The 21507-nt window shown below is 39.6% G+C and overlaps 1 protein-coding gene across 2 annotated transcripts in view; it reads left to right on the forward strand.

Moving 5' to 3' along the window:
• Window positions 1–215: 215 nt before the first annotated feature.
• The window catches only part of MAP3K1 (mitogen-activated protein kinase kinase kinase 1), a 64048-nt gene continuing 42756 nt past the window's right edge, over window positions 216–21507 (forward strand). For both annotated transcript variants that reach the window (XM_044445962.1, XM_044445963.1), the window contains exon 1: window positions 216–834. In XM_044445962.1, the coding sequence (XP_044301897.1) occupies window positions 278–834 (557 nt within the window). In that variant the 5' untranslated portion in view covers window positions 216–277. The remainder of the gene's footprint in view (window positions 835–21507) is intronic.

The following is a 21507-nucleotide window of genomic DNA, read 5'->3' on the forward strand; positions in this document are numbered from 1 at the left end:
CTGACCAGAGGAGGCGCTGAGAGATCCCAGCTGCGGCGCGCGCCCCTCAGGTTACCTATCGCCTCCTCCCGCTTCCTTCCTTTCTTCGTTCTTCCCTCCCTCAACCTGGGCCCGCCTAGTGGCCCAGCCCCCTCGCGCTACGCAACCTGCGCAGCCCACGCCATTTGCGCGCCGCCCGCCCGCCCGGGGAATTCTCTTTCCCTCTGGCTCCCTCAGAGCCCGGTGCAACTGGCTGACGGAGCGCGAGTGTGGGATGTGATGCGACCCGCCAGAGAAAATGGCGGCGGCAGGAGGACCGGCGGCGGCGGCGGCAGCTGCGAATCGCATCTCCTCCTCGGTAGGATTATCTTCGGGTAACGAAGTCGCCGCTGCTGCTGCCGCCGCCGCTGTTTCGTCTGCCGCCACCGCCCGGAGTCCGAAGCCTCTGAGGAACGGCGCGACTGGGAACGCCGGCGGCGGCGGCGGCAGTGCTGCTGGAGGGCTTCTCCTGACCAGGGACTCCGGCGGCCGAGAGCCGCGCTCCGACTGGCGGCGGAAACAGCTGCGCAAAGTGCGGAGCGTGGAGCTGGACGGGCTACCGGAGCCCGCCGAATGCCCGGAGCTGCCCCTCTGCCTGTCGGGAGCCGCCGCTGCCGCGTCCTCGGCCGTCCAGTCTGCCCTTCCAACGCCGCACTCCACCCCCGGCAGCCCCGCGTCCTCGCCCAGCCGCGGCTTCCCCCTTGCCAGCTCCCAGGACTCGCCGCTGCCGGACACTGTGACCCAGGCTGCGGGAGCTGGCGCCTCCGAGAGGACCATGGAACTGCCGCTGCCGCCAGCTCATTCGGCCGGAGCAGGGTGAGCCCCCCCCCCCCCGCGCCTATGTATGTGTGTCTCAGGCGGTGCAAGGGTGACACTTGGGAACGGCGGGATCTCCCAGGCACTGGGTTAGGCCTGTTGAAGAGAGAGGGCTTGTGCCGTTTTGGTCTTGGTTCTCGTCGAGTAACGGCAGGTAACGGAGGGCTGGGCACCCTTCAGAAGAAGCATGGGGAGCAGGAGTGTGCAAGTGTGTCCGCAAATGGCAAGGCTTCGCTGCTGCTGGTTTGCGTGTCTGCCGCTGCCTCCGTTCCACGGAGTTCGGATTTGTCCTGCGAAACTTGCCAGGGGTCGCTCTTGGGTGCAGGTTAGCATGCAAGCGCCGCTTCCCAAGCTTTGTTTTGGCACCGATCTCTCTGCTTTTTCCCCCCGTCGCTACCTCGTTGCCCCCGTTTCCTCTCTCCTTCTCCCCCGCTGCTCATGAGGTTTGCTTAAGCGTTTGGATAGATTCGGCATTGCCGGCAAGGAGTGCGTGTGTTTAATGGGCGCTCGGGGATGAAGGCTTGTTTGATTATCTGCCCAGCGACTGGGAAGAGGCTTTGAAGTTTGAATTTGTCGTGGTGGTGCAGGAGGAGGAGGAGGACCCAGGGCCGGATGTATCCCCGTTCAGTTGCAGTGCGGTTAAACACGCAAATTCTTCAGGCTGTGCTTTTCGCTGTGGGTAGGAGGATCTGTAGGGGGAAGGATTTTTTTTTTTTGAGTGGGGGGATTTCTGAAATACCGGGAGGACCGGAAATGGTGTGTATATGTGTATAAAATATTCCTACGTGTTTAAAATATACATGGGTAAGCAGTGGACTAGTGGTGTACATTCTCCTTGAGCTGTTGTTTAGAGAATTTAGAGAAACTATAGCCTTTCTCTTAGCCCCTTCTCCCCCCCCTCGTTTCTGTGTCTTGTTCCGCCTCATTGCAGCTCGAAAATGCGGAACTGTTTTCATGTGGGTCTCCTGAGAAAGAAAACAATGTAGAGTTATGCGTGTCTGCTTTGTTTTTAAAACAGAAATTCCCAGTATGATGTCAGGTGGCTGATGTTTTAGAATAGAGCGTGGCATGCTTTGCTTAAACTTATTGACATTGCAGAGCTTGACCTGTTCTTATTCTTGAGACAGGAAATGCAGATTTCAGCTGCGGATGTTCAAGTAAAACAAATTTAACTGTCAGCTGAACTGCCTTTTAGTTTATATGTGAAGCCATTCACATTTCCTCTTTCCTTTTTTAAGTAACCTTGCTGCTTTGGATGTACAAGCTTGCTCCCAGTAAATTTGTGCTGCGGATTCGTAGCAGAGATGTTGATATCCATGTGTGTCCTTGCACTGCCTAAATAATGCTTTATGTGAGAATTGTAGACTGCAGTGCTCATAATGGAGTACATTAGCAAGGTCCTAAGCGTGGTTCTTTGGAAGCATGTCTCCTTGATCTCAGTAGAACTAACTTTTAGTAAGCATACTTAGGATGGCAGCATTGAGGTGAATACCCATACTATTTTTAAAATCACTGAACATTAAAATCACTGAAATGTCCCATTATGTGGCTAGTAATTATTCCCTGTAGGCTTAACTAGTGGTGAATGAGTGTTCTAGCAGTTCTATTAACAACTAAGTAATGTGATTACAAAATCTCATTACTACAGGAACCAACATTTTAGTAAATACTAGCTCTGGAAATGGTCACTGAGTAATCAACAGTGGTGAATATTCATTTTGATTTCTGAAGCTTGCATGTTTTTTTTTTTTTAACTGAGTGAACTCTGATTTGTGAACTGCGAAATAAAATAACTTGTTTGTGGAAACAGGCTAGTTGAAGGCAGCTAATGCTGAAATAGATGAATGAAATGTTTATGGAAAAATGCTGAAATAGATGAATGAAATGTTTATGGAAAAAAAACATAATTTGCTTAATGCCATGCTATATATTACTCTGCAGTTGGATATGTTATCTCTAGACCTTTGCTGCAACAGAAGAGTAATAGGATTAAGCACTGACAGAAACATTTCAAATTGAATCATTTCATTGTTTATTAAGATGAGCTGAGAATGCAAGAATTGCTTCATTTGGCAATATTGCCTTTCCTGAAATATTGACTGTTACTTATGCATAGGAAATTTTTTAGGGAGGCCTTTCATATCTTGTATGCATTTTATAGAGCTGTGTGAAATTCACCCAGACTTCGAATTCCTGGGGGTTGGGTGTTAACAGCACTAGAGGAAAGGTTGCAAGAATATTTGTGGTACAGATTTTTCACAAGTTTGAAAGTGTGCTGAATAGCAAATGAAGCAAAGTATAATGTCAGATGTCCGATGTATCATTCAGCTTCAGCTGGGCAGGGAAGCCATCATTGATAACTGATTGATAACATGCTTAACCTTATTTCCAAGTTTAGAATATTAAGTTGCATATTGATTTTATGAGCAATGAAAGGTATCCTTTGTTCAGGTAGGCTGATACAATGTGAAATAAATTGTCAAGGTAATCTGATTTTTTAAACATTGAAGAAATCAAGTAGGTCAAACATGTCTCTGCAAATACATTAGTGCAACACAGTATGCCTTCCTCCATCCACAAAAGAGTACCACTAAAATAGATCTCTCTCACCAAATAAACTACAGTGCAGTACAGTATAGTACACAACATAATTTCTGTATGCAATCAATACTTATTCTGTAATATATTATAATATTTAAGGGCAGTAACTAAAATGTTGTCTTTAAGCAGATATACATCTGTCTAAACTCTTGAGTCACATCTATGTCATGATATTTCTCCATAGGGAATGTGAATAGTGCAGGGTAATTGTAAGCAATTCACTATTTGCCATGACCACAATAAATAGGAGCAAATAATCACAGCAATTTGTGTATGTTGTTGCTTGTGAGAAATGGCTTGCATATGTTTGTAAATTTCTCATAATCTAGAAATTATAGTTATTGCTATTATTGCAGTAGTTTGGACTATTTCAATGAGCTCTATGTGGGGCTTCCCTTGAAGATGCTCAATTGGTACAGAATAGAGCATCCAGGTGTGAATTGAAAGATGTGATCATATAACACTGGTCCTGTATCATCTCCATTGGCTACCATTTGAAGTCTGAACCCAATTTAAGGTGATTACAATGACATATAAAACCCTGAATAGTTTGGGATCTGAATAATGGATCATCCTCTTCTGTATACTCCTGCCCAGACTTTTTAGATCATCAGCAGAGGTCCTTCTTGCAGAGGTGAGGAAGGCTGTTACTAAAAGGGCCTTCTCAATAGTAGTGCCCCAATTGGGGCATATGCTCCCCAGAGAGGATCACCTGGCGCCGACTCCTTATTCATTTAGGTGCCAGGCCAAAAGCTTTTTATTTACCCAGTTTTTAAAATGTTAGTTTTAGTATATATATATATAATCTATTTTATTTTTAATCAAGTACTGTTGCCTAGTTTTAATGTTTTTAATTCTTTGTACACTGACTTGAGATTTTCTGAAAGTATAAGGTAGTATAATTTTTTTTAAGATAAACTAAATAAAGTTGCTCATCCTATTTTTAAGTAGCAACTAACATATATGCTAATTTTATGATGAAACATGAATGATAGATAACCTCTTTCTTTTTGTTAGTAATGTAGATTGTTGTACTGTTTAAATATAGATAGGCAAATGTTACTTAATATGTAATTGGAACTGCAAAATTAATTTTGTGGATTCTGTGGAAGAAAAGGTAGAGCTTTTCAAACTTGAATCTCCACATGCTATGGGTTACTCTTTCCTAGTAGATAACATTGCATTCCTTAGAAGGATACTATTCTTGGGGTTTAAAATACAACTAGTTTTGTTTATCCAAAAGGGAAAATGCACAGCTCTGACTGTATTTGACATTTTTTAATTAACTACAATTTTAAACATAATCTACAAGAACATAAGATCAAATGAACATAAGATCAAGACATACTATATATTTGCAATTTCGGAACACTAAGAAAAATACGAGGCTTTTGGTTATGAATACATCTCTAATCAAGTAATAATTGATTAATAATAATGTAATCAAGTAATAATTGGACACCTTGCGATTGGACACCTTGCGACTTGGACACCTTGTTAGTGCATGAAAGTCACTTAGACCTGAAAAAATCTTCATTTTTCTTAAATCAAAGGTTAAAATGCTTGCATTGTATCTATGTTTCTATTTCCCTTTGTTGGTCTATCTGTGGGCACCTTGCTATGTGTAACAATTTGGGGTTATAGAGTGGAATGTAGATTAAAAGATTTATCCTGTCATTTCAGTGGACCAATTGAGCATTGTGATATAGTGCCTCACCAGATTTTTGCTTCTGAGTATAGGCATTTGTGTGTCAATGTTATTATGCATGTCAGTCAGTACAAGGTTTAAGTGACTCAGTCAAATATACAACAATCTCAAAATCTGGAGCAAATTTAAGAAAGACAGGCTTTGGTGGACTAAATGAAAATAAAGTTGTCTTCAAAATACCCTAACCCATTGTGTGAGTCAATATATGCATATTTGCTATTTACAATGATACCTCAAAGGAAAAATACCTATTTAAAAGAATTATTAATCATTTGTATTGAATACTTTCAGCTACAGTCTGTTTAGTCTGATTTTCCAGCTAAGCTGAATCAGTAAAGAGATTTCTAGGAAATACAAGCCTAGATTGTTAGTTATGTTGCTTCTGTGGCACCATATTTAATGTCTAATGTTATCAAAGGTATTTGGAGATGCAACAGCTGACTAGCTTGTTTTCAAAATCTATTGTTTGTAATCCAACATGATTTTGAAATACTGGATCCTGGGTCACAATATGCTGTGGAAGGCAGTGACTGAAGTTTTATGCTGCTAAACAGAGTTCTGAGATTTGGTATGGTCTTATAAGTGTTTATGTGGAAGTAAGCCCCACTGAACTCAGTGAAGTTTATTTTTCAGTAACCATGCATCTTTTTATCAGTAAGTTAAACACAGTCTTGGTTTTCAGATCTACCTTCTGGTATATGTATGTACCCTTCACAATAATATAATTGTTCCTAACTTTTTTAGAAATTTTCACTTCTAAGGATTCTGATTTTGCTATCCATTACTTTATATGTTGGGGAAGTGGGTGCAAAAGTAGCACCAGAATGAAAATGTGTCAGGTATATAACTAACAACTTTGAGTGTAATCAAACACCAACAAATTAATCTGTGCGTATGCAGATAAAAGCAACTATTACCAGCAGTTAACAGGAATTCATTCTAGTGTAGTTGCTTGACACTTACAGATATGTCTGTGATTGGTTAGAACGTTTTAAATTCACATCTAACAAAAATTGGTGCATCATATGACATAGGGTGAAGATAAACATAACATAAAAAGAAGTCACTGTTGTTGGTCATTGGTTGAGCTTGGATAAATATTTTTTTAAATGACTTATTGAATATTATAGACTTGTTAGTCCGTACTCATAAAACTGAACTCTCTGTCAAATGCCTTAGGCCCATTCACATGCAATGGCAGATGAGTTCTTGAGTGTTTCCTCATTTCTTTCTGCCCATGTGTTCCACTTAGATATTACGTCCACTTTCACAGAAACAATACTTTGCTTTTGTACATGACCCAACAGACTGATTTGTGTAAGCACTTCAAATCAGAATTGCATACTTGCACCCAATTATAGTTTGCAGTCCTGGTTTGGATAGGTTATGGAAGCTGTTGTTTGTTGGCTTGGATGTAATCATTATTTGCTTTCCAGGAAAACAGAAATAACTTACTGTAGCAAAGCACAGGAGAGGAAGAAGTAATGCATGATCATAGGGCTCAGTCATGTAACACTAAGGCACATTGTGAATTGACCTAAGTGTGAGTCTACTTTTTCAGTTTTATGAAAGAATCATGGAGCTGGGCAGGTGATTTTGATATGCTGTGTGAAAGACTACATCTTGTGTTCTCTCTTAGTGGGTTCTGTAGTAGACCCAGGAATGAACAAGTCATTCAAGGCACAAAATCCTAGAAATGACATCTTGTTTTGCACTGGATAATCCTGTGAACCTATATGGGGAAAGTATTTTATGCCCTCAAACTTCCTGGTCAGTTAATATGCATGCTTGGTCAAGATCAAGAACTCATGCCAGGTATGCAGAGGTTCCTAGAATCAGACGCTGTAATCTTCAGTTTAAAAAGTAGGTGATATAAGAGAACTGTCCCTTTGAGATCTTGTAGAGTCACTCTCCATTTGAGTGTACAATACTGGATTAGATAAATAATCTTACTAGTTATAAGATGGCTGCTTGTGTTCTAGGAAGTATATGCATTTCAAAACGGGAAATCTAATCCTAAATTATTTAATTTCTTATTCTTGGTAATAAATTGAGTAATATAATCATAGACTGTGTTTGCACAACAGGCCATCCTGCAAATGAGCTATTCAGTATGGTTGTTTGGGGTACCACCCACAGAGTGCCCAATGGACAAGTTCTACCCCTCTTTCCCCCTCAGTCCCGTGGCCGTTATTTCATTGTCCTTCATGGAATGATCCATCTTGTTTCCCTTTCCCTGCTTCAGTTGCTACTTTTTTTTCAATTACTTTGCAGCTTGTCTAGAAAGAGAAAGGTGAGGTATTTACTCCCAACTTTTCTGTGGCTCCTGTTCAGAGCATTTACAGCTACTGTTAATGTGGTTTCCTGACAGTTAGAAAAATGCAGAAATTTATGCAAATTTAATGGCTGAGAAATAAATGGAATGGAGCATAAAGTTAAGGGCTGGGAAGTAAATGTTGGGGAATCTGTGTACCTGCACTAATGGAGCAATTAATGCAGAAGTGTAAATTCTCCTCCTCTTACTTTCTAGTCCTTCAGCATTCCTAGTCCAAGAAAACATGCAAATAGTCTTTACTGGATTTTAACCCTTGGCGGATATAGTGGGGCATCAGCTTTGCTTATACCTCCCACAGTGGGACACTAGTCACTTGGCCCTATTCAGTTGCCGCCCCCAGATTCTTAAAAAAAGAACTGTCAGGGAACTATAGAAATTGCAGCAGAAAGTGCTCCAAAAATGAGCAGTAAAAAGCTGGGAGGAGTCACTCCTTTCTGGAGTAGATGGAGACCCAAGGAAAAGTTGAAAGGGTGGAAAACAAAACAACCTACACACTTGCACAATGTTTGAGGCTGAAAAACTATTTTTTTAAGGTAGTAATATTTTTTAGTAAACATAGTAAACCATTGATGCCTACTCCATAGTGCCACTTGGGTATCCAGTGCTGGGGATGTCACTAGCCATGCCAAGGATGAGATTACAAATAGTAGGTGAAGCTTTTGTTGGTTTTGTCGAGCAGCTCACTAGCCAATCTCTGCAACCCACAGTGAAGTCAGTCCCCAAGTTCAGACAATGTGACTACCCACTATAATTGAGCAACTCCTAGAAGAAGCTATGGGTTATCAGAGTGGCTTGTTGCGGAAAAATAAGGCACCCTGTGAGCAGCAGTCTGGGTTCATCATGACAGCATGCCAGCCCAGTGTGGCTAGTTACCCATGCTGGGTTGTCATGTTGACTTTGTGTGAACCCAGTCATAGAAGAGACCTTGTAAGCCATCTTAACAACACCCTTGCTCAATACAAGAGTTCCAGTGCCAGAGAATCCCAAAGAGGTAACTATCCAGTCTCTGTTTGTAGACCTTCATAGGTTGAGAGCCTCTTCCTTTTGTGATTTATTCTTACTGTTAAGAAGTTTTATCTGATGTTGAAACTGAATCTATCTTCTTATAAAGTAAGTGCATTACATTTAGTCCTGTCCCCTGGGACAGTAGAGAATTAGTTTTTAAAATCATGCATTAAAAACTGCTATAAAGAATCCTCTCAACTTTTTCCTGGGTTGAATATACCCAGTTCCTTCAATGTGTCTTCATAGGACTTGTTTTCCATATACCTTGCCATCTTTGTTGCCCTCCTGTGAACCAGGTCAATTTTTTCTATATCTTCAAAGTGCAGTGCCTGGAACTGGACACTGAGATTGAGTTACACTGCTGCAGAATAAAGTGGAATTATTACATCTCAAAACTTGGAAGTTAATGCACCATTAATTTGCATTCGTATTATATTAATACTTTACAGTCAGTTTATGACAGACAATAAACCTGAAACCATTTTCACATGTATTACTGGTAAGCTAGTATTCTCATTCTATAACTGTATATTGGATCCCCTGCCCTCAAATACAGAACTTTGCCTTTATCTTTATGAAATACCATTTTCATTGTTTTGACCCATTGTCTCTTCTGTCTAGGTCTTTTTGAATTTTATTCCTGTTCTATGGTGCATGTGCTATTCCTTCCAATTTTGTGTCATCCAGAAATCTGACAAGAATTCCCTTCATCTAAGTTATACTTAACATTTTTGAAGACCACAGCATGCGAAACAGAACCTTGTGACTCCCTACTCAGAATTTCCTTTCCATTTGAGGAACAATTGATGAGCAATTTGCAGCTTTCAGCCAGTTAATTGATATATCATGGGACTTTGTCAGATGCTCTGTTGAAATGAAGATAAATTATATCTGTGCTATCCCCACAATCCACTGAGTTAGTAATGCATTTTTTGAAAGTCTGGAAGGATTTATTTTTGGAAAGTCCTTGCTGGCCTCTACTAAGTATTGCATTGTTGTCAAGATGTTTTGTAGTTTGACCCCTTGGAAATCTTTCCTAGAATCTTCACTGGTATTGAAGTTAGACCACAGAACTTCCTCTTTCTTCATTTTGAAGATCGGGAGAACATTTGCCTCTCATGACTGCAGTCTTGTGGTACCTCACCTCCAAATGTTCTGAAATATTATAGACAGAGCATTTGGAATAACCAGTGGTTTATATTACCTTGATTCAGATCATGCTGTGGAGAGCCTGGCTTCCTCAGGGCTTCACAGATGAAATGACAGATGTACATAGCAGTGAATTAAAGACTGTCTTCAGTATTGGTTTTGCTCCTGCTAAGTGTCTTGGGCTTTTCAGGGCTGCCTAAGAGAAAAGAAAAGAAAACCAACACAAGTGCTTTATGTAGAGTCATGCATATCCATTTATTACTTTAAAAATGGAAGCTTATTTTAAAACATCTAGAACTATTGAGGGAGAGGCCAAAGGCTTCCACATAATACTTTCCTCCTCTGTACATTTAAGCATTTATGAGGGTAGTCCTGTAGTGATGATAATTCTGCATGTTCCGTTTTCATTTAATGGGTGCAGATGACAAGACTATCCCTGTTGCAAGATGGTCTTTCTTCCTCACCTTACCATGTAAGAAAAAGGCGGGATATAACTCAAATAAATTAATGTATTAGGAGACTTCAAGGAATGCTTTTATTGATTATCATAATAGTAGAGGCAGCATGGGTTCACTTAGCACTTACACAAGTGTTAGTATGTGCATATCTGAGAGTGAATGATTGGAGAAAATTTATAGCCTGTAGCATTAGGGACCATGCAGACATTTATAGCCTATATGTAGCATTGGGGCCCATGCAGGCATGCATTTGATAGGGGGAAACTTTCCTGGCTGTTTTGAATTTGCAAGTATTATTTTTTTCAGCAATCAGATAGTATGATGAGGTTGTGGGGTTTTTTTTAATTTCAAATGCTGAAAAGTGTATCAGCATGTACTTAAAGGGTGAACATAAGATCATATTAAATGTCTTAATGAATGCAGGCCTGGGGAAATGGTTCCAGCCTGGGCAAGTTTAGGATTTTGGCATCTGCAATGGTGGCAGGCCTTTCCAAGACATCTTTATCAGGGGGATGGGAATGAATTCACAATTAGCTTGCCTTCAGATTCTCATGGAGGTAGTCCACCTTTCATACCAGAAGCAAAAGCATAATCACCTGTGTTTACTCATTTTAGAGGCAAACAATAGGGGAAGGCAGTTGCTTTTAAGCCCTGTTTTTGGGATTCCTGGAAGAATTTGTCTGGCTACTGTTGGAAACAGGATGTTTGACTAAATGTGTTCTTAGTCTGATACAGGAGGATAGTGCTTAGGTTTCATTTTAATTGAACATGGTCCCATCCTTCCTTTGGAGTTATGCCTAGCAACTGTCATTAGTTGTTATAGAGCAGGAATGGGGAATATGTGGCCCTCCAAAATGTTGTTGGACTGCAGCTCCCATCAGCTTTCATCTTTCACTATGGTGACCAGAACAATGGGAATTACAATCTAACAACATCTGGAGCATCACATGTTATACCATCTCTGCTGTCTATCTTCAATGCTAGATTACTTTTATTTTATATTTGGACTATCCTTTACTTAAAAGCTGTAACTCATTCTTGCAAATAAGTGCTTCTGCAGGCAGTGTTACCCGCTCTTTGCTTTGCTCATGTTTATGGATCAGTATGCTTCCGTTCCTGGTTTTATGGGACTATCTTAAGCCTGGTACTGGTACTGAGGATAAAGCATGTAAGAAGCAACTTGCATAGTTCCATCTTGTTTAGTGCAACAGAAAAAATGGAATGTATGTCTCATGCTTTCATTCTCTTTAGCCTAAGAGCCAATTACTCTTACATCTATCACTGGAAATGTAAATTAAGGCAAACATGGTAATATAGCCTAATGCAGAAGTAGGCATTAACACTTTTCAATCTCCTGCTTCTCTGTTATAAAACCTTGTCTAACTTGATACTGATTTGGTAGGGTAGAAGAGGGAATTGACAGAAAAGGAAAAGATGTAAGTATACATTGTGTTATGTTTTTAACTTGCTGATTCTCTGTTGCAAATTCTCCTTTCACCAGACTGTGTTCCTACCTTAGCAAGCATGCACTAGGAATGTACATTTGCTTAGGAGCTGTTGAAACCTTAGGAAACACAGCATTCATTCCTAAAGGAAAGACAGAACTAACAGTACAAATTTCGTATTGTAGTGTTTTGGTGGAGATTGCACATGCAGATTTCTCCCCCATCATATCTAGCTTTGCAGATGCTCTGTATATGGCAGTTTGTGTCCTGTAGATCCATGAAGAGCCAGTACCTCTTCAAAGGTTACCACATACAGTTGTCAAAGCACAGTGCTATGCTATAGTGATTTGGCATACAACCTTAATATATGAATGCAGGAATTTAGGAAATTTTTGGAGGCAATTGTTCCTCCAGGTGTGGGCAGACTTTAAGCATGCAGGATCTATTTTTTAAAATGGAATAATTAGATACAGTCATCATAGCCATGTGCAGAGGACTTGGATTTAGTATTTAATTATTTGCTTAGAGTAACTGAACTGAATGTAGCCCTCCTACAAAAAAGTCCACTGTTAGCCAACATTCATTCCAGCATTATAATTTTGGAAGGCTTGGTCATTTTGTTGTTAAAAATTGAAAATCAGGAACCCTTGCTGATCTTCTGAAGATAGATTCTTATCTATTTTCTGTGCCACCCCATCATAAGGCATTTGATACCTCTTGTATTTTAAAAGCTAGTTGGAATCTGTCACCAGGAATTTCTTGCTTCCACTGATCTCCTTTTGTGTCTTCTGAGCACAGAGAGCAAAGATACATCCTTGTGGCAAGGCTGCCTTCCTCTGGAGTCTTCTCTCCCACCTCCCATGTATTGTTTCAAATGGTACCACACCAAGGGGTCAAGAAGTGTCTTGCAATGACTGAAATGCAGCTTGAACACCATGAGGAATGGTCTTTATGTTATTGGTTGTTCCTTTTAGATGGGATAAAGGGTGCTTCCAGACAGCGGGCTCATAGTGCTGCCAGTGTAAAGGCATTTTGCTTCTGTTGTGTGCATTGCTTCTTAAACAGGTTTTTCTTCAATGAAAAAAGATAGTAGAAGCAGTTGGAATACATGGGATAGTTACAATGGAAGATGACTGAGGCAGGGTCACTGCACATCTGGATGTACCCCAGATTACTCAGTTAATAAAAGAATGACTAAAGACCACTAAGGATACCTAAAGGAATGCCTGCTTCCTTATTTGCCCTCCCGCCCCTTGAGATCGGCAGCAGAGGCCCTCCTCTGGGAGCCCTCCGGGAGAGACATCATGAGGCAAAGTACCCAGAGGAGGGCTTTCTCTGCGGTGGCCCCATCTGTAGAATGAGCTCTCCAGAGAGGTCCGCCTGGTGCCGTCATTATTTGTTTTTCAACGCCAGGCTAAGACTTTTTTATTTAATTTTTTTTTAACACCGCTTAATATCTATAGGTTTTAATTGTGCAGCCAGGGTGTTTCCGGATTTTAATTGTATTTTGTATCATGTTTATTTATTTATGTGAGCCGTCCCGAGAGTATAAGCAATGGGACGGCATACAAAAACCCTAAATAAATAAATAAATAAAGACTGAGGGGAAATTGTGCTGGAAGATTAAAGGTTAGTTACATCAGTGGATGCTGTATCAGGCAAGAACAACTGGTATGAAGCAAATGGTCCAAATACTGTCTCAGGAAAAAGGAAGAAACTATAGAGAACATAGGGAAGTACTTTTTGAGATTTGGGGAAGTAGTCTGTTAAAATCTCTCTGGTTGAAAAGATAGGTAACACACTTTGAAGTAGTCTGTTAAGTTTAGCTTGTAGCTCCAAGAAAAGGAGTTATGCAAAGCACTGATTTAAGCCCAGTCAAAGTAGCAAACTTTGACAAAAATAATATAGGAGTATGTGCATAGAAGCTTGTGTTCAGCTTGTGGTTTGAATGATGGAATCAAATTCCAGCATTCTATGGTATGTGGTAGAAACACCTTACAGACATGATTAAATAGGCATAATATAAGGATATTGAACATGTTCTTTCCACCCTAAGGTCTATTCTTTAAATTCTTTCAGACACTCTACTACTGTTTGTAGAATCATATATTTTAATAAAAAGGTAAAAATGCTTTCTGATGTGAGTGAAGCTCTCAGCCCTTGTTACATTAATTTTGTGTTGATATTGAATAGCTAACTTTTGAATGTTTTGCTCCTTTCTCAGTTTTCTCAAGGGAACTCTGTTATATGTTATAATTTTGTGTGTGAGAGTGACAGAGACATACTACCTTTTGGGGAGGCACAGAATCTGTTTATTGGGAGATCGGGGAGGGAAATAGCATCGTTAAAGTAAGCATCTTACTTTTGGGAGATGGATCTGAAAAAACATACTAGGAAACTGCCTTTCATATTTCTTTATGTTTACACCTAGGATGAAAAAGAATCTTGCATTGTCACTTCATAGGAAGGTGCCTTTTATATTGACTTGGTTCATACCTAACCCTTGGTTTCTTTCCCTACCCAGGGTTTGTCTGGAAGATATCTCTGGTTGTATCTTGCATCCTTCACCTGCTTACTCCTGGTGACATGAATCATTATATCATTGTAGTACCAGCATGTAGAATAGTTGTTTTTTTGTTTTTGTTTTAATCAGTCTTACCCATTGCCTGTGTAGTCGGGTGAAACAAGTCATGAACAATTCATGATTCAGGGTTCACATGTAATGAGAAACCATGGTTCAAATATCCCAGAGTTCACATCCCAACAATCATTCATAAGATCAGGGAAGGGTTGTTCATAGTTAACCACCCATTACCAGATATTCAGCATAGGTCACTGTTAGTGTGAACCAGATTAATGAGTCCTCACAAGAGGATAAATGGTGGGATATAAATGTAAAGTTATTGTCGTTGTCATCATCATCTAGGCTGTCAGGGTCTGAGGCAGGATCTTTTCCTAGCCATACCTGGAGTTGTCAGGAATTAAACCTGGGACTTACTGTGTGCAAACCATGTTGTACTGCTGAGCTATAACCCCTTCCTACAAGCCATAGCTTCTTCATACATATTGAGGCAGATGATTATTTTTGAAACAGATGAATTATATTTTGAGTGATCAAAATGGATTTGGGAGATTACTCACTGTTGTGGGAAAAAGAATATCTGGTGTTAAACCATTAATGCGAATAACTAATTTCCCTAGAATTTCCCCTTGTTTTAACAACTGGGATCCTTCGATCAGAAAGATATATTGTGCAGGGTTTTACTAACTTGAATAAGATCCTGTGTATGTGTGTGTATAGAGAGAGAGATTTAGCTGCTTGTATGAACTGCTTAGGACATCTGAAAGAAGTCTTGAGATTTGTAAACATTCATAGATACTAACATTCAATTATCCAAATGGAAAGAACCATGCAAGTTGTTGTGCAGAGTTTGTTTCTCAAATGGCAGCCTTAAATAGCATTTATTTAACTGAGGAGAGTTTCAGGTTTGTTTTTTTGGTAAAGTAACATTTAATGGTGAGGTGTTTGGTATGCAAATGAAAGCAAGCCAAATTCCATTCTGCATCAGGCCGCATATTCCATTCCTCCTCAGAAAATAGCCTCGCCATCAACCATTTGTTTCATTGCTTTTGTAGGGGCTTGTAAGTGATAAGGTGTCATCTGACTTGCTATTCCATGCATTCTCTATATCCAGACAATGTTTAGAGTTAAGCCTGGATTGTAAAATTGGCACAATGGTTTTAAAATATTAAATGCTTCAGTTTTTGCTCCTCTTTGATTTACATTTTTATAGCTCAGTTCTTTATTGTACATGCTCAGTAGTTGAAAGAAAAATATTGCTACCCTAAAGGATTGATGAGTTTTTTCTGTCTCTGGGTGTTTCATATATTGCTTTTATCAGTAGAGAGAACTCAGTGCCTGAATCTGTCCATCTAAAGAAAAACATATGGTGAGTTAGAAGTCCATAGGTTGAATAACTTAGGGGAAGTTTATCCAGTGTTTTTGTATTAACTGCTGCATCTTTTTTTAATTATGATGTTCTTGTTATAGTAATATTCTTGAATTGTATTATTGCGGTTGTCTGCTCTAAGAGGTGCATAAACAACAGAAAGATGGGATATCAGTTTCAAGATAATAAATAGATTGAGTGGGGTGGCTTAACACTAACTTAGCATATCTTTTTGTTGTTCAGGTAGCCTTCCAGTCACATTCTCACCAATATGAGGAATAGTATATTTGGTGTACTTTTATAGAGTTGTTGTAAGGGTAGCTATGGTCTATGCAAAGAACAATGAGTTGTAAACTAAGTGTAGACATAAAAGCAAAACAGGGAGGTAGTAACGTGGTGTATACTGGCTATGGTGACAGTACCATCATTCTGTATTGACTTCTGTGCATAGCTCATGTTACAGTCTCATCAAGGTACTTCATTTGTGGGAGATACTAGAATTTCTGTGACATTGGGAGTGCCTACTGGCATTGCTATACTTATTACCCATTTGGGCAGAAACTGTTGAGTTTCTTCTATTGCTCTCTGTTGGAACATCAGACTGTAATTGCATTTTTCTGGCACCAGTCCTGATGTAACAATGGCCATCTTGACTGCTGTTTTTTAAAGCACATAGACACAACCTACCTCACAGGGTTACTGTGCAGATAAGTTGGAGGAGTAGATTATCTATGCTGCCTTGGGCTGTTTTCAGGAAAAAATGGCAGGCTGTATCTATAATAAGAATGCTAATTGTGTGAAAAGTAATTTTTACCACTAAAGCATTCAAGCCAATAGGATTACTAATATTGGTATGTTTTATTTTTTCATGGTACAAGCTGACTTGGAAAAAAGAAACTTTAGATATTACAGTTCAAACATATTGTCACTGATCAAAGCATATTTGTTGATATACTAGGCAAAACAGTCTAGCATTCTGCTTCTAAGTTTTCTTTTCTCTATGGCCTTGATATCCTGTAAAAAGAGAGATGCTACTTGTTCAAAGAACTGATTATAATTTTTAAACATCTTGAACAAAGATAGATAACTCTGGTGGGTTACAGTTTTTACTTCCCGTAGCATGTGGGTTTAATTGTATTTCAACATAATTCGATGGTCAGGATGGAGTCTGGCTCTAATGCAGAACATGTTGACTTGTATGCTTAATGAAGAATATCAGCATTGCTAGCTTCCTGTAGTTTATTCTAAATTTTTCTCACTCCTGTTAATGTTCTGGATGTGTGAAAAGGTGTAATGGGCTGACTGGACCAAACTCTGGATGGGGACTGAGGAAACAAAATCCTTCCTTATCTTGGTATAAACCCATTGTGATGACATGGTTGCAATTCTTTTAGAGCATTTTTAGTTTAAATTTTTAAAAGGCATGCAAGAATTGGAGATTGGTAAACATTGAATCAAAATTGTCTCTGTTCTTTTATTCAGCAGTAGCTTGTGGACAGGTTCCACCTAGGTGCACTTTTGCATCTCTTGTACCTGAGGTGTGAAAAGTCCAAAATAGTCAAACATTAGAAAACAAATATAACTCAAGTGATCTTCAGTTAGACTTTTCATTTGTCTATGTAGGTTTGAGTTTTATTTTTTTATTACATTTATTTACCACCACATAGCCCAGAGTTTACAATAAGATAAATAGTACATTCATAAACCACGTAATAAAACAGTTCCTATAATAATTGTCCTTGCCCCCACCAAAGGGCCTGGCATCTGAACCCATGTCATGCCAGTGCCAAATGACCCAAGGGTGCTTCCCTGCACACTGCCTGCTGAAGAAAAATGGCCACTGGGGGAAGCCATGCCCCCAGTCAACAGGTGGGCTTGGCTCTCTCGCTTTCTCCTGATCTTGGTATTTCTTGCTACATTGAGGCTGTGGTGGAGGCAACAAGGGGAAGAGCAATAGTGGCATGGAGAGCAGGGTGAGGCAGGCAGATGGTAGCCATCCTGTGTGCCTCTCCCTGAAGAAGAATGGCCATCAGGGAAGCCACACCCCCAAATGAAAGTGGGGCTCAGCTTGACTCTCTCTCACCATCAAGGCTGTGAGCGGGGAGAGTAACAGTGCCAAGGATGGTCCAAGTGAGCAGGGTACAGCAGTGGCAGATGGTAGGCTTTTCAAGGAGAAAGACAGATGCAGACAAAGGGTCAAGTCAGAGGGGAACAGGGGAGTAATGATTCTGGTCCTTCTCACTCAAGCTTTGTGCGACTGAAGTGATAAGATCTGACTTTCAGGCAGCACAGAAGCCTGACCCATCTAGATACAGTGAGATAGCTTGTCAGCTCTCATAAACAGAAGTGGTGCTAAAGTGTTATTTTCCTTATCTAAGGGTATACATTGGAGAAGTAGTTGGGAACAGCTTTTTCTGTATGTAGGAATCATTGATATTAAGTAGAATCTGTACATCAGGTTTGTTTTGAATGTGGTTTCTGAAAGCCTATTACAACTCTCAGTCCAACCAGTTCTTCTGCATCGCTGCTGGTTCTTCCTCAGGCTGAAAAAGACAACTGGAGTGAGGCAGTTCCCATTGCTTGGACAGCGCAGCTTTCCTTATTGGTGTGATTGGAATCCACTCTCACATTGGGATAATCCATTGGTATGTGGTGCTGGAACCATAAAATGCAGAGAAAGTTAAACATCCTTTACCATAGTCAAAGCAGGTATAGAGCTGATCAATGCCTACATGGGAAACTACTCTGAACCTTCTTTTTTAAATGTTGGGAAGGAAACAAGTATAATGCCATCTGCCAGCATAGGGAGCTGGCAGAGTAGTAGCCATCTGAGTTATTTGTGTAGCTTATTTAAAGCCTGTTCTGGCATTGTTCTCCTCTGAAGTAAAGGATGGAAAATTTAGTAAGCATTTGGCTTGGAAATGTGAGAACCTGAGCTCTAAGAGTCACTTACATAAGAAAAAAAAAACCTATTTGCTGGGCTAATAAAATTGACCCAGTAAGATAACCCATTGTAACATAAGTTCTCATATCCAGTACCCTGTGACCTTAAAAAATGGTCCATCCTTCACAGGTGCACTTAACAGCTCTATGATACAAATTAGAACTGTGTATGGACTAATCTGTGCACCATTGCTCTGAGAGCAAGTGCCAACAGTCAATGGAAAAGCATTGGCAAAGGGCAAAAAGAAGCTGAGGAAGAAAGCATGCCCAATGGAGGAAGGAACATTCTCACCCTTCAGCAATGCAATCTTCTCAATTTTAAGTGTTCATCTAACAGTACTCAGTGTCCTCTTTCCTTTCAGCACTTCCCTGACAGTCCACCTACTCCAGAAGGGAAAGATACTGACTCTGCCCCTTTTACCAGCTAATTTTTTTGAAGAACTTAACTATTGTTTTCTGACAGTTGTGGCCCTCCAGCTGTGTAGGAATGCATGCCAATTTAATGGAGGGAAATTTGTGCACTTCCAGTAAAAGAAGAGTTAGTGCAGGTGCACAAATTCCCACTTCATTTATTTTTCAGCCCTTAAATAGTAAAAAATTTCCTGACCATTTATTGCACAGTTGTTAAAACTATGTGTGTTGTGGTGTATTTTTTTAATGTGAAGGAAATACCGTACCAAGAGGAGTTAATATCTTTCTGAACTAGTTGGAGAGTAGGAGAAGCATTGTAAAGATGAAGGCTACTGAGAACTGTCAGTGCAACACTAAAAAATGAGGGGATTACAGTGCTTAGGGGAGGGAATTTTCCCCATCCTTTTTGGTATACCTTCTGTTGCTGCTTTTTTAGTGCTTTTCATTTGACAACTAACTTAAACCCTGGCAGCTATGTGCAAATTAGCCTATATGCAGTGTCTTGTCCTTTCTTTGACAACTGGAACTGATAATGAAATTGATGAAGCAAGACCTCACATCAAACAGCCATTAAGTGATTATTGTACACTTGTGGAAAGACTTGAAAACAAACATGCCGTTTTCAGGAGTTTGGAAATATGAAACAAAATGGGACCCCAATTTTTCTTTTTTAAAATGCTGATTTTTTTTAAATGACATTGAATAAAAAGGGATAGCAATTGGAGTAAGGAAGGGAAGCAATAGTTCTGATGTGAAGGACTGACTGGAAGACTGAGGGGGAAGGAGGGAGGGTACAAACCATTGATGTGGATTTTCTGGAAAAAGTAGGTCGGATTTATTTTCTGGAAAAAATTCTTGCATTTGAAATAATGAGATCTGATTTATCATGTAAAATTATTTTTCCCCAACACACTTTCTCCCTTAATGAGCACATATATCTCACAATTTGTAAACAGAACTAAAAATGTAATCCATGTCAATTCTATATTCAATATAAATATCTCAAAATTCTTCCCAACAGTTCCAAAATATTTGAATTGAAATATTTGCTTAAGGTGAAATCAGGTTAATCATACAGTATAAGTTAAATGTTATAGTCCAACACCTTAAGCCTTTATGTAGAAGTTACTTTATTGATATATTTGTAAAGACAGTAGCATCTGAGTACTTATGTTTGTTTGTGTTTAACCAAAATGACTACACCTGAAAGAGCACACTGTTTTTAGGATATATACCCAAAGAGAGCCGATATATCTTAGACCACCAGATTAATTTTCTTTTGCTGAGGCAACTTTAGCACCTCTGGCTTCACTTACTTTCTGCATTGCATATTGGTTCCTAAAACTAGTTTGAAAATTGTATTTTATTAAAAGATGGATGTGGGTCTACCAGCACAGGCAGGTAAACTTGGGCAGGAAAGTGCTGTTGCATTTGTGTCTTACTTGTGGATTCCATGGGCAACTAGTTGGCCACACTGTGAACAGAATGCTGGACTACATGAAACCTTCATCTGATCCAGCATGAGACTTCTTGCATTCTTACGTGAAATAATCAATAATCACCATCTTAGTTATGGTTTCTTTCAGTTTGATATTGAAGAATATTAGTAGCAAAGGTAACTACGCCATGTATAAGTCTGTTCCATACCCAAGTGTAAGCCAACTGTGTTATGCATAGGAAGGGATTGCCATGCCTTATTCTTCTGTTCTTTCCTAGGCAACTGAGCACTTGGGTTTGTTGATTTTTGCCTTAGAAGAGTAAGTAAAAGAAGTTTATATCCCATATTTAGCCCATCTAATGCAAGTGACTGCAATATAACAGCTCAGACAACTATGGATAAATACAGGTATATATAGTATAGACAAATTTCAATGGAAAAACAGAACACTGGGGGAAAAAACAGAACACTGGAACAAGCCATACACAATGATCATCTGTTGGGTATACCATGGATTGTTTAGGAAACAATTTTCAGGGTTGCTTAGTATGACATTTGAACTTACCTTATAGGTACCCGTGCTCTTACTGAAGTTTTCAAATAATGAAGAATTGCACTATGGTGATGGTGGTGTGATTATTGATATGTAACTGTTCTAGGAGCATTTTTAGATGTTGACTACAATAGCTGAATAACTTAGGCTACGTATTTTAGAGAATGCCTTCTCCTGTGTAGCCTTAACTATTACCATCCCTGCTACCACTCAGCAGCATTCTATACTGGAAGATCCATGATCACTCTCTGGTGTTTGGGGGGCGGGGGGCGGGGTGGCATATCTCCCCTCCTTGCAACTATATGAGGGACTACTATTCTGATCAAGAAAGTAGTGTTGGGGTGCTTAGCCCTTCCATCCACTCTTCCAGATTAAATTCTGCCACTGATGCTCAATTTGCACATTCTTCAACCCTTTAATCAGGGCTAGACAGAAAGCTTGCGATTATAGATAGTGGATGCTTATTTTTAGAGTGTTGCATGAAGTATTTAGCCAATCAAAATACTGTAATTTTCCTCATCCTTATTTATAGGAACTTAATACATTATTCTTATTCATATATCATTCTTTGGGAAAGCTCAAGTGCAAAGATTTATTTATTACATTTTTATACTGCCCAGTTAGCCAAAGTGCAGTTCACAACAATTTAAAACATAAAATACAGTATAGAATGTAAA

Source organism: Varanus komodoensis, unplaced genomic scaffold (genome assembly GCF_004798865.1).
Source record: "Varanus komodoensis strain SLA01 unplaced genomic scaffold, ASM479886v1 scaffold5, whole genome shotgun sequence".
NCBI classification, from domain to species: domain Eukaryota; kingdom Metazoa; phylum Chordata; class Lepidosauria; order Squamata; family Varanidae; genus Varanus; species Varanus komodoensis.